The sequence below is a fragment of the Chrysemys picta genome, chromosome 4, assembly GCF_011386835.1.
Source record: "Chrysemys picta bellii isolate R12L10 chromosome 4, ASM1138683v2, whole genome shotgun sequence".
Taxonomy (NCBI): Eukaryota; Metazoa; Chordata; order Testudines; family Emydidae; genus Chrysemys; species Chrysemys picta.
In genome coordinates, this window is record NC_088794.1 from 72,943,113 (window position 1) to 72,957,395 (window position 14,283).

General features: G+C 39.5%; 1 protein-coding gene across 8 annotated transcripts in view; it reads left to right on the plus strand.

Moving 5' to 3' along the window:
- The first annotated feature begins 13,187 nt into the window (after nt 1–13,187).
- ANO1 (anoctamin 1) overlaps nt 13,188–14,283 on the plus strand; it is a 120,010-nt gene continuing 118,914 nt past the window's right edge. For 4 of the 8 annotated variants that reach the window (XM_042849136.2, XM_042849138.2, XM_024100112.3 and 1 more), the window contains exons 1-2: nt 13,207–13,346; nt 13,617–13,700. In XM_042849136.2, the coding sequence (XP_042705070.2) occupies nt 13,643–13,700 (58 nt within the window). In that variant the 5' untranslated portion in view covers nt 13,207–13,346; nt 13,617–13,642. Of the gene's footprint in view, nt 13,347–13,616; nt 13,701–14,283 lie in introns of all 8 variants that reach the window. The other 4 variants (XM_042849139.2, XM_042849137.2, XM_042849140.2 and 1 more) reach the window with 2 other exon arrangements.

Below are 14,283 nucleotides of genomic sequence, written 5' to 3' on the forward strand. Positions count from 1 at the left end.
TATATAGGCAGTGAAGGCCACTGATATTTTTGGAAGTGACAGGCCAATTTTTACTCCTCCTTCCTCCCTTAAGTACCAGCTTAACATTTCCAAACCAAATGCTTTTCCCCTCCCCATTTCCATCCCCACCAACAGTGTCATATTAAATAAGAGAAGGAGTGGAAGCTAACCTGCTTTGGATGTGTGACCTCTACCCTCTAGTGATTGGCCCACAGGGATGATAGGAAATTTGCTGCTACTGTCAGTTAGAGCAGAGCAGTCATTCTCAACCAGGGGTATGTGTACCCCTCTGGGTACGTGGCGATCTTCCAGCGGGTACATCAACTCATCTAGATATTTGCCTCATTTTACAACAAGCTACATAAAAAGCACTAGCAAAGTCAGTACAAACTAAAATTCCATACAGACAATGACTTGTTTATACTACTCTATATACACTGAAATGTAAGTACAATATTTATATTCCAATTGATTTATAGTTTATATGGCAAAAATGAGAAAGAAAGCAATTTTTCAGTAGTAGTGTGCTGTGACACTTTTGTATTTTTGTCTGATTTTGTAAGCAAGTAGTTTTTAAGTGAGGTGAAACTTGGGGTACACAACAAATCAGACTCCTGAAAGGGGTACAGCAGTCTGGAAAGGTTAGGGCCACTGAGTTAGAGAACATTTCCTTTAGATCAAACGAGGCCTTTGTTTTCAGAGCTGCAAAAGTAGGGGTTTAGTTCCAGGTCTGCAGTAGCATTTGATTTTCCTAGTAATTGCGTCTGTTGTCATGAAAGTGTGGATTCCTTACAATAGGTAAATATTTCCTCGATGAGGAGGTCAACCTCAGAAAAGTTAACTGATTAATGGTCACACAGCACGTCATTGCCAGAGCTAGGAAAGATCTGATCTATTGACTGCCACACCTGTGCTTTAGTCACAAAATCATTCTAAGTTTGCATGATGTTTGCAAGCCTATTGAAGTGAAAGAATACATCGTATGCTTTCTTTAATGAGGGTTTATTTACAGTATCAGGAAAGTTTTCTCATCCTTAAACTCTACTGGTAATTCTATATAAAACAAGTCCATGACTAGCAAGTAATAGTTTAAAACAGGGCAAGCTTAAGTTGTATGAACACAGGGAAAAAAGTTTTGTTAGTCTCTAAGGTGCCACAAGTGCTCCTGTTCTTTTTGTGCAATTCAGTACATGGTGAAATTAGCATAGTTTTCTCAAAGGAAGTAGTTAAAACCCTTGCTTGGAACATTTATAGGTAGACTGGATAAGGCATTAATATTAATATTACCTAGGTTTATTACAGTAGTGAATAATAAATGACTTGTTGTTCATCTTCATATCTGAATCAGTTCTCTGAAACATATCTGAATCAGTTCTCAGTTAGAAGAATCTGCTTTAAAACCTGTAACTCGTCTAAACAGGGTTTATTCCTTTGAAAAATAGCTCAATTTCTGTTTGTATGGGCTAGGCAGACAGAGGGGTTAGATCAAGGGTCGGCAACCTTTCAGAAGTGGTGTACCGAGTCCTCATTTATTCTCTCTAATTTAAGGTTTTGCGTGCCAGCAATACTTTTAACGTTTTTAGAAGGTCTCCTTCTATAAGTCTTTAATATATAATTAAACTATTGTTGTATGTAAAATAAAAAATGAGGTTTTTAAAAAGCTTCCTTTAAAATTAAATTACAATGCAGAGCCCCCTGGATCAGTGGCCAGGACCCGGGCAGTGAGAGTGCCACTGAAAATCGGCTCACGCGCTGCCTTCGTTACGCGTGCCATAGGTTGCCTACCCCTGGGTTAGATAATTATGTTGAGAATTACAAGGGCATATGAAACCCAGCAAGGAAGAGAGAGCACCCAAGAAAGCCGGAAATAGTTAAGGACAACATTTCTAATGGTAGAAGTCAATGAGGAAAGGTTTTTTTAAAAAATCTAAACGTTAGAAACAAAAGCATTCTGTCAAAGCCATTCCCAAAATCCTAAAATTCCAAAGATTGCTCCCCTGCCCCTCATTCATTACACTCAAATGTTATGTTGGCTCATTGAGTATGAGTAACATTTTATGAGCAAGAGTGGAAATAGCAAATAACTGGTAAGTGATCCTTCACATGTGACCTCATAACATGACACAGGATTGTGCTGTAGGATTGTGAGAATTAGGAAAGCAAGGCATACACTGAGCATTCAGGGCTTTAATTATCATTTTTCAGTTATATATCCTAGTACATTGCAAGGAAATGCTACTTCATAACTCAGGATGACAGGTACAACTCTTGGACCATCCCACAGTAGGAGAAAAATTTTAGGAGCCTGTGGCACATCACTCAATGAATAGTTCCATACAGAACAGCACTGGTTTCAAGCTGAGTCTTATTTATTGGAGCGGGGGGGGGGGGGGGGGGGGTGAGGGGGAGGTTTATATGTACTCAATAAAATTCACCCCGTGAAGAGGGACAATCCAAGGCCTAGTTACCTCTTATGTCCCACTGCTGGCCTGTTTTTGGAATTTTAATGGTGCATAGACCTCATGCTGACTCTCAGCCCTTAGATGAATTTCACTGTGGGTATGTGCATATGTAAAGAGATGGCCTTGAATCCAAACCCCAGATTCAAGTTCCAAGTTGACAAATCAAACCTCCATTTAAAATGGGAAAGTTCAAACCTGAATCTACATCTCAAGCTCCCAAGTTTGAGTGTTTGGAATTGCCTATGAAAGGAATATAAAATTCAGATCTGGAGCTGACATTTGGACTGACTTAACACATAATCCTCCAAATTCCACTGCAGTTTTCATTTAAAAAAAAAAAAAAGGCACATGCATGTGTTCTCACTCATACATCCCTGGCATTCAACAATTTCTACTGAGATGTTAAAATAACTTCCCTATATTGTAAAAGAAACTGGATTTTACCCTCTGTAATATGAAATAATTCAAATTCCACCTAACAAAAGAAACAGCATATGAGGCACATGACATAAATTAAAACAAAAATCCTTGTTAAGTAAATGAATAAGAGCATATTACATTGCCACCCTTTGTTCTCAAAATCATTTTCACTTTAAAAAGTGTGAAGATTTGCAGCAGGTTTCTCTAATGTAACATGCGTGAGAGAAAATTAATCATTCATCCTACTCCACTAGCTTGCTGGTGCCCTCTTGTGTTTAAAAGAACCGGATAAATTTTGCTTGTTGCTTTTTTAATCCTTTTAAGAAGTAAACTTCATACAGTAGAACTTGAAATATTGGAGCCAGTTGAAAAATCTAATTTTAAGGGGAAAAAATTGAATTTTTGAAGTTTTCATTTTCAAGGGCTCAAAATGGGTCACTTTTGTTTTTCTATATAAATGTTTTAAATGTTTTGAAAAATATTATTGAAAAAATTTCACATGAAAATGAAAAATTTGGACAGTGCTGACAATTTTTTTTAAAAGTGTCATTTTTAAAAAAGCTATTTTTCAAAGAATTGTTTTTACTATCTTTTAATTATTACAATGGCTGTCTTGAGCCAAAAATATTTGTTTCACTATTATAGAGGTATTTCATAGAGACATGATTACTAAAACAAAACTAGATCCCTGTGGAGTGAGCTACTACTCAGTGTAAGTTTGGCAGAAGCTCGACCTGTATTCTTAATCAGAGAAGGCATGGTAAGCAAAGATTTACAAGACCTGGGGCCTGATTCTGATGTCACTCTCACATGTTCTATACAGGCATATAGAAATTCTCTGAGATCAGAATCCACACCTGTATTCTACAACTAGGTCTGTCTGTCCCTTACTTGCTTTCATACCTTGGGCAAGTCACTTAACTATGCTGAGCTTTAGTCTTGCCATCTGTAAAAGGAGATATTAACTCTATGTACCTTTTTTTTTTACAGCATCTTGAAATGAGGGTGAAAGGCTATAAAATGTACCCTGTCTGTCTTTTGGCACCATAAAAAGTTGTTCATAGATGTATAATATCAACTTAGTGGCTAATGACTACATTCTGTGTTTAGTCATGTAAACAGACCTAGGAGAGGGGAAAAAACATGGCATTCAGGTCCCAGAACTAATACAAATGTATTTGGGAATTCTCCTCTGAGTCAGCAGCAGAATGGTCAAGCACACATTTGATTGGGAGTGGGGTTAATGGCAGAAAATTACACCCATCATCTGTTGCAACTGAGGTGTCGGTGTATTGTCCACATTGATTTAGAAGTGTATGATGACATGTCAGCAGCATATCTACCAAAAGAGAAATACTAGACTGTGGCACAGCAATTGGAATAGTGAGGTGCAGATACAGGTTCGATGGATGGCATATGCAGGTATTGCACAAAGATCCAGCAAGTTCTAAAGGATGCCAAAATGCATTGTGTTTCAAAAGGGGAAATTAAGGCAAATTTTGAAAGGGACCTCAAACTAGCCACTATATGTTCACAAGTTTGCTTGTGCAAGTACAGTAGTTTGTGTATGCGTTTTTGAACACTATCATCTGTGGAAACATATGATGGTATATACACTGTTATCTGAAGCCCCTTAAATTGAATTTTCATCTATGGTTATTAGGACTTTCCTGTATATACATCTGACTGCTTCCCTGAAAGCAGCACATATTCTGGGAGAGGATTCCTTAGTCCAGGCTCTTGACTGAGAATCCCAAGCAGGATAAGATCCAAATGACCTATCTTCAGCTACCTTTCTTTAGAGGTAGAAGATTGTTTGTTTGTTTTTGTTTGTTTGTGCTCTCTGGGACAGTCTTCGTGAAATTTCCAATCAACAGTTTAAGTCTGAAATGATCCATTTATTAAGGGTATAAAGAGAAGATGTTTTTAAAACAAAAGGGCCTGCTTGACACTTCTAGACTGAAATGTGACAAATTAATCTAGACAGGTTCACCTTAAATTTAAATTATTCTTATTCATTTTTAAAACACTACTGCTTGTGTTGAAGCCCACTGTGTTGCAGATGCTGCACCTGGTGTATTTTATGGGTATATTAGTTTTAATAATGCAATAAGATATGTGCAGCATACTTTACACCATTGCTGGTTGCTCACATGGTGGTTGTGTATGTGCAAACACACACTCTGCCCTTGCACTTTATAATAATCAGGAAACAATCATAGCAGCCTTATTTTATTTATTTAGATGTATACAAAGCATAACATGAATGTGCTCATCAAATACTCTGGGCACCTTTGATTATTTTTTAAAAAAATATACTAATATAAACAGACCTGTCAATTCCCCAACGACTCAATACATAGTGACAACAGAAATGACCAAAATTGACTGAACACGCAATCTTCAACTGCCTACACTCCTCCAAACCCAACACTCATATCCTTATGTGATATTTAGTCCTGCTTGGATCTATGTATTCTTCCCTGGCTAAATTATTCCATATAGAAACACTTTTTCTTGGGGCACATACGACAGAGGTATGTAGGTAGGAGGACTGAAGAAGACAACACATCTTTTCCTTTAACTATGAGCACCATCCTTGCATCTGATTTCTGCATAGTTTATTCCCTTTTTTTTTCAAGTAAACTTTCAGGGGCCATGCTTGAATTTGGGCCCCACTAGTTTTTAACACAAGCGCTCTAGAGATGAATTATTGCTATCAACACACGTAAGACAACTGACTTAAGACAAACAAACCAGAAATATTGACAACAGTAGAATACAGTTAAGTATGAAACATAAGACTACACAAGGCAAACTCTGTAGTAGTCCTTCTGCATAAGAAACTTTTAAGGTTTCAAAATACTAATTATGGTTGACTATAAATGGGTCTTGTAATACTTGCATCTTAAATACCAGGGGAAATAATTATTGTATTAGACCCTATGGCACGAGTGGATGAATATAAAACATGTGATTGTTTCCTGAGACATTGTGTAACCATAGTACATTTGGTAACATCACCCAGATAGTTTTGCAACATAGTGTATCTTTTATACATTTTGTAATGACCCAATTCTGATACCTTCACTCACATTGAGTAGCTCTTTAGTCCATGAGTAGCCCTGTTGGTTTCAGAGGGACCATATGAATAATAAAATTGATGAAATCTGGCCCTAAATTATTTGCTGTCTCTGCATCAAATGTGCCATTAAATAATTGACACACTGGTAGGTAGGTGTTCTAGTGATTTATTCCGTGATATGTAATAAAGATGTGTCAACGATTTAGCTGTCTGTTTCTGGTATTTGTCTACCTTAAACCATTATAGCCAGCGGCAAAACGTCTCTGATTTCAATATAAACCAGAGAGGAAGTATAATTATAGATTAAGGCCAGAAGGAGCTATTGTGATCAAATGATAAATGTGCATACAGGAGTAACTGCTGCTCTTATGCTGTTCAGATAATTTTGATTATATGTATGCCACTGTCTTCAAATATCCATTTAACCAAATTGCTAAAGAGATGTACTAGAAGGAGCACCGAGCAGGTTTCAAAATACCTGGAGTGGATAAAAGGCTTAACCTCTTTTCTCTGCTTTTTTCCTTTCCTTTCCTTGTCAATTGTACAGTGATCTTAGATTGGAAAGACATCATCACAGTGTAGAATGGGTTGCTGAATTCAACACGCATCTCTGGAGAAGAGTATATTATAAATAAATAAATGCCAAAGCATATAGACAAATACTTGACTCTTTTCTCCATGTAATCTAAAGGGGTCTGAAGGAACTTTAGCTGTAACAAGAACCATGAAGGATCTTGCTTTCTAGTCTAGTGGGAACACTGTCTGCTTTTCTAACTGGCACCTCAGAGTCAGAAAGACAAGATTTAGAATGCAGCAGTGGCTGGCATAAGTAGAGCTTGCCATTCAGAACCTATATTTGGGGTTAGATTGTGACTTGAACTACATACCCATGCAAGGGAGTAAGAAGAGTCATAACTCCCCTTATGGTCTCTTACATAGACCTTAGGTCCAAGCATGCAGGAATAAGTGGCTGTCAGTGGCTGGGGTAGGGAGGGGAGGGAAATGACAAGTGGCTTGGTTCCATCCCTCCCCCCACTTGCCAGTGCAGCTGGGCTGGCATGGGGTTTGCTATAATTTCCTTCCCTCAAGAGCAAGGAAGGAGCAAGAGGAATTGTGACTCAGAGGTGTGTCTGAGTCAGTGTCTCTCTGGCTACTCCCATGGCAATGCAGCTTATACACAACTTCTTGCAGTTAGTCAAAATCTAGCCTTCAAAGTCCTCCCTGGACCCAGAGATGGCATTACACCCCACAGTATCCTCCTCCTCCGTGGGAAAAGCATGGAGTTCCTTTAACTTCCTCAAAATGTCTCTTGAAAACTTTTACCAGTACTAATGCTAAAACTTGTACTAGTTACTGTTAGCCACTGAGGAGACCTCAAATATTGGCAGCTGTAAAGTGAGCAAAGTAAACACAAGTAATACAAGGGAGAATGGGGTGTCAAATGTGTTTTGTGTGTAAGCAAATGCTATAAAATTTAGGCCCAGATTCTGCAAGCACTTATGATCATGCTCAACTTTCAGTATGTGAGAAGTGTCAGTGGAGGGACTATTGCTTGAAGTTAAGCAGGTGCATAAGTGTTTGCAGGATCGGGGCCACAGTGAACATTGTACACTATTCATGGTTACTTCATGTAGAGCTAAGAAGGGAAGATCCCAAGGTAGGAAATATGGGGATCCCTTTTTATTTTAAAGTAAGAGTTTGTATCTGAAACCTTTATCTCTCCTGCTGCTCTGCTAACAGGTTTTATTTTCTTCATTCTTCTGTCATTGTCAGTACAATAAAATCTGTTTCCTAAATGACTTTTAAAATGTATAGTGATCCAATTTCCACCTGTTTCATTGCCGATAACCCTGGCACAAGTGTTTATTGACAAAGCAATAAATTAGTTTGGGTAGCAAATGCCCAGTTTGACATCTTTACCCAGTCCTATGCCCTAAAAATGCATCCCATTTTTTAGGGCATATATTACTATATGCAATGAGTTAATTTGACATAATGCACATTTCTGTTTATAAATTGAAATCTAAATACCTGTCTCACCCTTTCCCAAATTCAGCAAAGCACTTAAGTCCTTCTAGCACTTCAGCACAGCACTCACACACCTTTAACTGGAATGTGATTTTTCATTTGAAGGGGAAAGAAGTAGTCAGCCAGTGCTAGTTATGCCTATACAAGAGGGCCCTGATCCTGCATACACTAGCGTATATACTTACCTTTACTAGCTTGGCTAGTCTTATTGAAATCACATACTGGTGAGGTGGTGTTATTACATTTTGGGCCATATCCTATCATTCATTTTTTTTTAATGCAAAACTCCAGCTGACTTCAATAAGAATTTCTCAGAGGGAATGATAAGGATATAAACAGCAGGATATCAAGTGCTTTGAGATCTGTGGATGAAGAGTGCTATATGAAAGCTAGGTATTGGGTATTATATGGTCCAATTGTATTCCTTGTATGTGCCCTACCTGTTGACATTTTGTAAGTGACAGTTGGGGGTTGGAGGTTATAGTTTACAGTGCCACCATTGAAGAAAATACACTGGATATGGGATTGTTCTTGTAAACACAGTCAGTATTTTGTTTCATGATCATGTGATTATCTTCAAAGAGTTTCACTTTATTGCCAAAGCTGTTCTCTTGGGTGACCCTTATTAAAATTCTACTACCAAATCCAAGAGAGAATGAGAGTGATTTCCCTGCCCCCCATAGAGTTCACCTCTAAGCCATCCACAGGGTTCATAAAAATAATTAATTAAATCATTCCAGGGCAACTGCAAGGCAATTGGGAAAAACCCTGAAGCCCCATAAAATGTCTGTTTTCTGTGTTTCAAAGTATGTGAGGGGAGCCCTGCTATACTATCCAGGTATTCAGTATATTTTTCAGGAGCACAGTATAAACATTGCATGCAAGTACATGTAATATAAGCTTGATTGCCAAGTGGTGCTGTCTTCTTCTCTGCTTGTGAGAAAGCATTTTTGTTCAAATAGGTAGACAAATGAATACATACACTGGTCCGTTCCACTTCCTCCTTGCAAGTACACACTCCAGTAGTATATTGGGGATTATCACAGACGGAGAGGGATACTGTTGTTAGAGCTCCTGGTTAAAACACTGACAGAACTTCACTGACATTTACTGAAAGTTCAGTTAACAGCTATCACAGAGCCTGGCCCTTTAAGGGGAGTCAGCCTACCTGCCACAGGCCTCTGTAAGAGAGAATGAGCCAACTCAGATACACCTGAAAGGAATTAAATCTGTAGGTTTGGCAGCTAATGAGCCTGATAAAGGGTTACCAGCATGCAGCTGGGATAAATTACAGAGACTGTAAGCTGGACAGGCACTCCCAAGAGACCTCACCTGAGCAAGGGCTCTGGAAAATGTGCTCTAAAGGACAGGTAACTCCCAAGCAATGGCTGACAAGCCCAACCTATCAGGAATGACATGCTGTACCAGAAAAGAGCTGCAGCTGTCAGATCTGTGTAGACCTCTACCTCTGGGGAAGGGCTAGGTAGTGGCAAGATGTCTGACTCCAGGAAAGGGGTCTGGGCAGAGAGAGCCCTGCTGGAGTGAAGAGATGGACCTAGGTGGAAATAATCTGTCTCAGGATATTTATCTTCCAACTGTGATGCTGGGATGCTTGCTTGTATTTTCATTGGATCTTTTATTAATCAACTAGACCTCCACCACCCCCCTCAGGAAGGCTGCATTGTTCCCTAGTGATCTTCTGGATGACATTGTGGGATAGGGAGGCAGGGAAGCACCTACAAGGCCACACTTAGCACCCCTTCCTGGCCATAGAGCCAGGACACCCTGTGACAACAGCTCTATTCTCCAATGTACATATGTTAACGTTGTACAGGTGCACATTCTATTTGAGTGTATGGTACCTTTTTTGAGGGGAAGATTTTGCTTGCTATACTTATATAAGTAGTCTGATGTAAAAGGGATAAATAAAATGAGCAAGATTTTTAGTCTTGTTTTTTCCATGAACCAGTTCACCTTAGAATTATAGACTTCAAGGCAAGAAGAGACCTTTAGTCTGAGCTCCATGCTTTGGTATTGGCTCTTTCTCCGTTCACAGGATGTTAGTGTGCTATCCAAATCACATATCTACTGGCACTGCCTGTACAATGGTGGGTTGTTTTTTTTTGCTTTATCTGATTATTTTATATCCATGAATGCACCAACATTCCTTATGAAAGCTACCTGGTACTTTGACATTAGGATAGTAAAGAAGTCCATGGTCCTACACTCACCAATGTGGTGAAAAGTACTATTGCACTGTATATTTTGATGATTGTATGAATGCAAATGATCATAAGTGGAAGCAACATATCCTGTAGACTGATGGAGACAGGACTGCTTCTTTGAATTCAAGACTTTGTCCTCAAATTTGATCCTTTATAAGAGTACATGGCACATACTGTATTTTAAATTTTCAAGACCCTTAATGAAGGCTTGATCAGTCATTAATATTTAGTATTGTCCCCATTCATCCAGAAGTCTGGTTCAACATGTAAAACACCTAAAATAATTACACTGGTTGGCTGGCACAGAAACTTGATGTTTGAAATCTTACTTGTCAGACCAACGTTCTCTAAGGCAGTTACAAAACAATGTCATCATGAGAAGGGCTGCCTTTGAATGGGCTGTAGTCCCCTTCAAGTCATCTGCAAAGAATAGCCTTTATCAAGCAACCAAGGCATGAATGGCTACTTTGTTGCAATGTATTGTGTGTATGTTTAGGAAAGGTCCTGATCCCCAGAATCTTCACAGATGGTAAGAACCCTGATGTGAGGTATCCCACCTTCTTAAAATCCAACTAGCTAAGCCATTTGCTTACGACTGATGGCTTAACGTTGGTCAGCCCCAGCTAGATCACCAATCATGAAAATATCACTTCTGCTCTTTTAACTGGATGCTTATACAGCTGTACTTTGTGTATGGGAGCGTTCATCAAAAATGAGGAGTTAAATCCCAGGTTGCTGAGTGTTACTCTATGCAATAAAGCCTGGAAATGAGGTATATGTGCTAGATTATGATATTTTGTCATACTGAGTAGCACCTAAATAGTCAGACTACTAATCTATAAGGCTTTATTTAGTAAGAGTACTGGAATTTGGACCCCTTTGCATGTGAAGATTTCCACAGTTTCTACTTTACAAAACCTATTGGGAGGGGGGGGACTTGACTTTTTTATATTTTAAACTTGGTGAAATATATATTTTGATCTTGTGCAGATATTGGGTTCTGCTGTGACGCTCCAGCAGGAATGAATGAAATTTAGCCAAAGGAAAAGAGAACTCTCTTTGATATGGGCATGATCCTCTAGCAGTTTATATTCACATGAGTAAGTGTAGCGAGATTAGGCTCAAATATATCACAGATCTACAACACAACATACTGTACTGCTACTCTAATAATAAAGGAAATACTGTACATTTTAAAATTTCCTAAATTCATATTTGCATAAAAATAAAAATTAAAAGAGAGTAAATAATGGGTTTTTAAAATAGCCTGAAAGCACACTGACTCATTTTCAAAGCCTCTCAGGATTACATTCTGTCAAGAAATTATCTAAATTCTAAAATTCTCTTGATTATACATTTACCCAACTGTGTCTTTCCACTCCATCACATCCTATTTCAAACTTATTCTGAGAAAGATTGTTCTCTTTGTTTTAGTACTACAGTGACCATAAAAGCCTAGCCAGTTAAACCACCAAGGAAACCCGAGAGAGTGAAATTAGGAGTTTGACGACTGAAGCACTCCTTCAGTGAGAGAGAAAAGGAATCAGCTCTGTGGCCTAGTGCTATGCCTAGACGGTAAGAGTTTGAGTTCTAATACCATCTCTAGCCCCCATTACTAAAAACCCAAAATGTGCTAAAGGATTTGTTTTCTTTAATGAAAGACTCATGGACAGGTTCAGCATCCATGAAGTCTGGGAAGTTAAAGAAACAGTTAAACAATGATACACAAAAGAAGATTAGGACATTGAAAATCCTCCAAAAGCAGACAGGTCAGATATTACACAGAGAAGAAAGAAATCAATATCTTTAATAATTACCCTGTTAAGTGGCATTTGGCTTTGAAGATGTCAATGAACCACCAAAGACTTTATAGTGCTAATAGCATCTTAATTATCTTTTACTCTGATTACTATCAGCAGTCAAGACACACTAATTTTCTCAGCATCCTGAATGCTGAGGGGGATGTCCAAGAACTCGCCCCAACCCCGTTAAAAGTTCTTCTGAGGCTGCAGTGTGTGGTTTCCAAAAGTTGCCTGTGCTTCTGCAGCCTGCTAGAGAAAAAAAATGTTAGTGACCTTTGAGAGGAATTCTCCCTGCACATGTCAGCTGCTGCCATCATTCAGGCGGGTTACTCAAACGCCCAAGGTCAGTTCACTTGCTGCAAACCCACTTTGTTTAAGGTAGATCTGGGTTGGTATTTATTATATTTACCTATGGGTGTCATTGGTAGGGTTTTATGGATACATAAGAAGGCGCCTTTCTTGCTGTTTTGCAGGCTGTGGTTCAGCACTCCCTCCTTCCCCCTCTTCTCTTGCCTGCAGAAAACAGGAGGAGGAGGGAGCCTGAAATCTCGTTTGGCCTCAAAGCCTCCATCCTAACATCTCTCCATTTTCTAGGTACCCCCAATTTCACCCCTCCCCGCAACTTCAGAGTCTGACCAGAGCCTGGGATTACCACACCCGCCCGTTCAGCAGTAATGCGTCTCCTTCTGTAAAGGGATCGTTCCGCTCCCCACAATCCCTGTACAAAACACCCAGCTACAGGTGCTCGGATCTAAAATGCCTGTCAACCAACGGTGAAACTAGAGAGAGATCATATTCCATCCGACTTGCGCCTCAGGGCAGAGCCACAGAACGGGATAACTAGTTAGTCCAGCAGACACACGCAAGCAAGCAAAGCAAACCACAGGCGCGGTGGGGACCCTAGGTGATGCGGGGAGCCCGAAGCTGGTCTCTGCGGTACCGGGAGCGGGAAGTGCCCCCCAACTCTTCTTCGGGCGGTTCCTCCTGCTGCTTAGGGTCAGCGTGTGCGTGGGTGAGCCCTAGATCCGGCAGAGGTTTGGATCGTTTGGAAAGAGACGCTCCCATCCTCCTGCTCCCGGCTGGATTTTCGTGCATAGTTCTGCACTCATCCGAGTCACGTGGGGGGCTGGGTTCCCACTGGCGTATACCTCCAGCAGCAGCAGTTAGTGTGAGCCGGGCTCAGAGCAGAGCGCTGCTATTTAAAGTCAGTGCCTCGCTCTTCACCAGGGGGGCTCCTCAAGCAGCGGCGATCAATTTAAAACCCTTGTGCATGGCAGAGGCTGTATCTGTGACTTTCTGCAAGAGGAGCAGGGTCAGCTCTTAGGTGCGTTTTAAGCTACTCTGTTTTCCAGGGCATCAAGTTGGGAATTTTCTCCGTTTCTTTTTTTCTTTCTTAAATTTGGCTGCCTTCAATTCCAGGGACCCTGCTCTTATTATTAGTGGTGGTAGTAGGATTGCTTGCAAATATGTTGTGTGGCAACCTGCAGTAGCTGATTGGCTTCTTGTGCCCATTGAATGAAAGCCCTAAACATTTAAAAAGCAAAGAGGAAGGATCCCTTCAATTTCAAATATTCTTTTTGGTACTAATTTGCAGCTGAGCTTTCCAGGCTTGGATAAGAAATGGATAAGGATGAGATTGACCTTCAGAGAATCACCCCAGAGGCACCTTGGGGGCCACGTAAGTGTTTATAGCAATGTGGGGAAATTCAAAAGGTCTTAAAGTTTGGATCTTGGGGATGTTATTGGAGGGGAAATCATTCTACTCTAGTTTGGTAATTCTAAAGGAAAGCCAGATTATCCAAACGTTGTTTCCCCATCAGAAGTGCCATATTAAGAAACTTATTAGCAATTTTTATTTAATACTTTAAAATTCCAGGAGCAATATCCTACTTAGCAAAGTACTGGCAAAATAAAATCTTTATTTTCTTCTGAAACATAAAACATGATCAGTCATAGCTGCCCAAATATAGCAATTAAAAGCTCATTTTTTACAAAGCTAATCTACCCGTGAAACACTGAAAAGTGCAGTATATGGTAATGATATATTAACAAATACTATTTCAATTAATTCACATTATAAAACCGAAGACAAACAAAGAAGGATTTAAACTGAAATGTCTTTGTGTGTGCAAATGAGGTGTGCAGCTGATCAGTAATACCCTTGTTAAATAAGATAAATTGTGTATCCCACTATCATTAAATAACCAGTGCAAACAGACATCTATCGATTGGAGAGTGAAAGTACATTCCTTGGCTGAGAA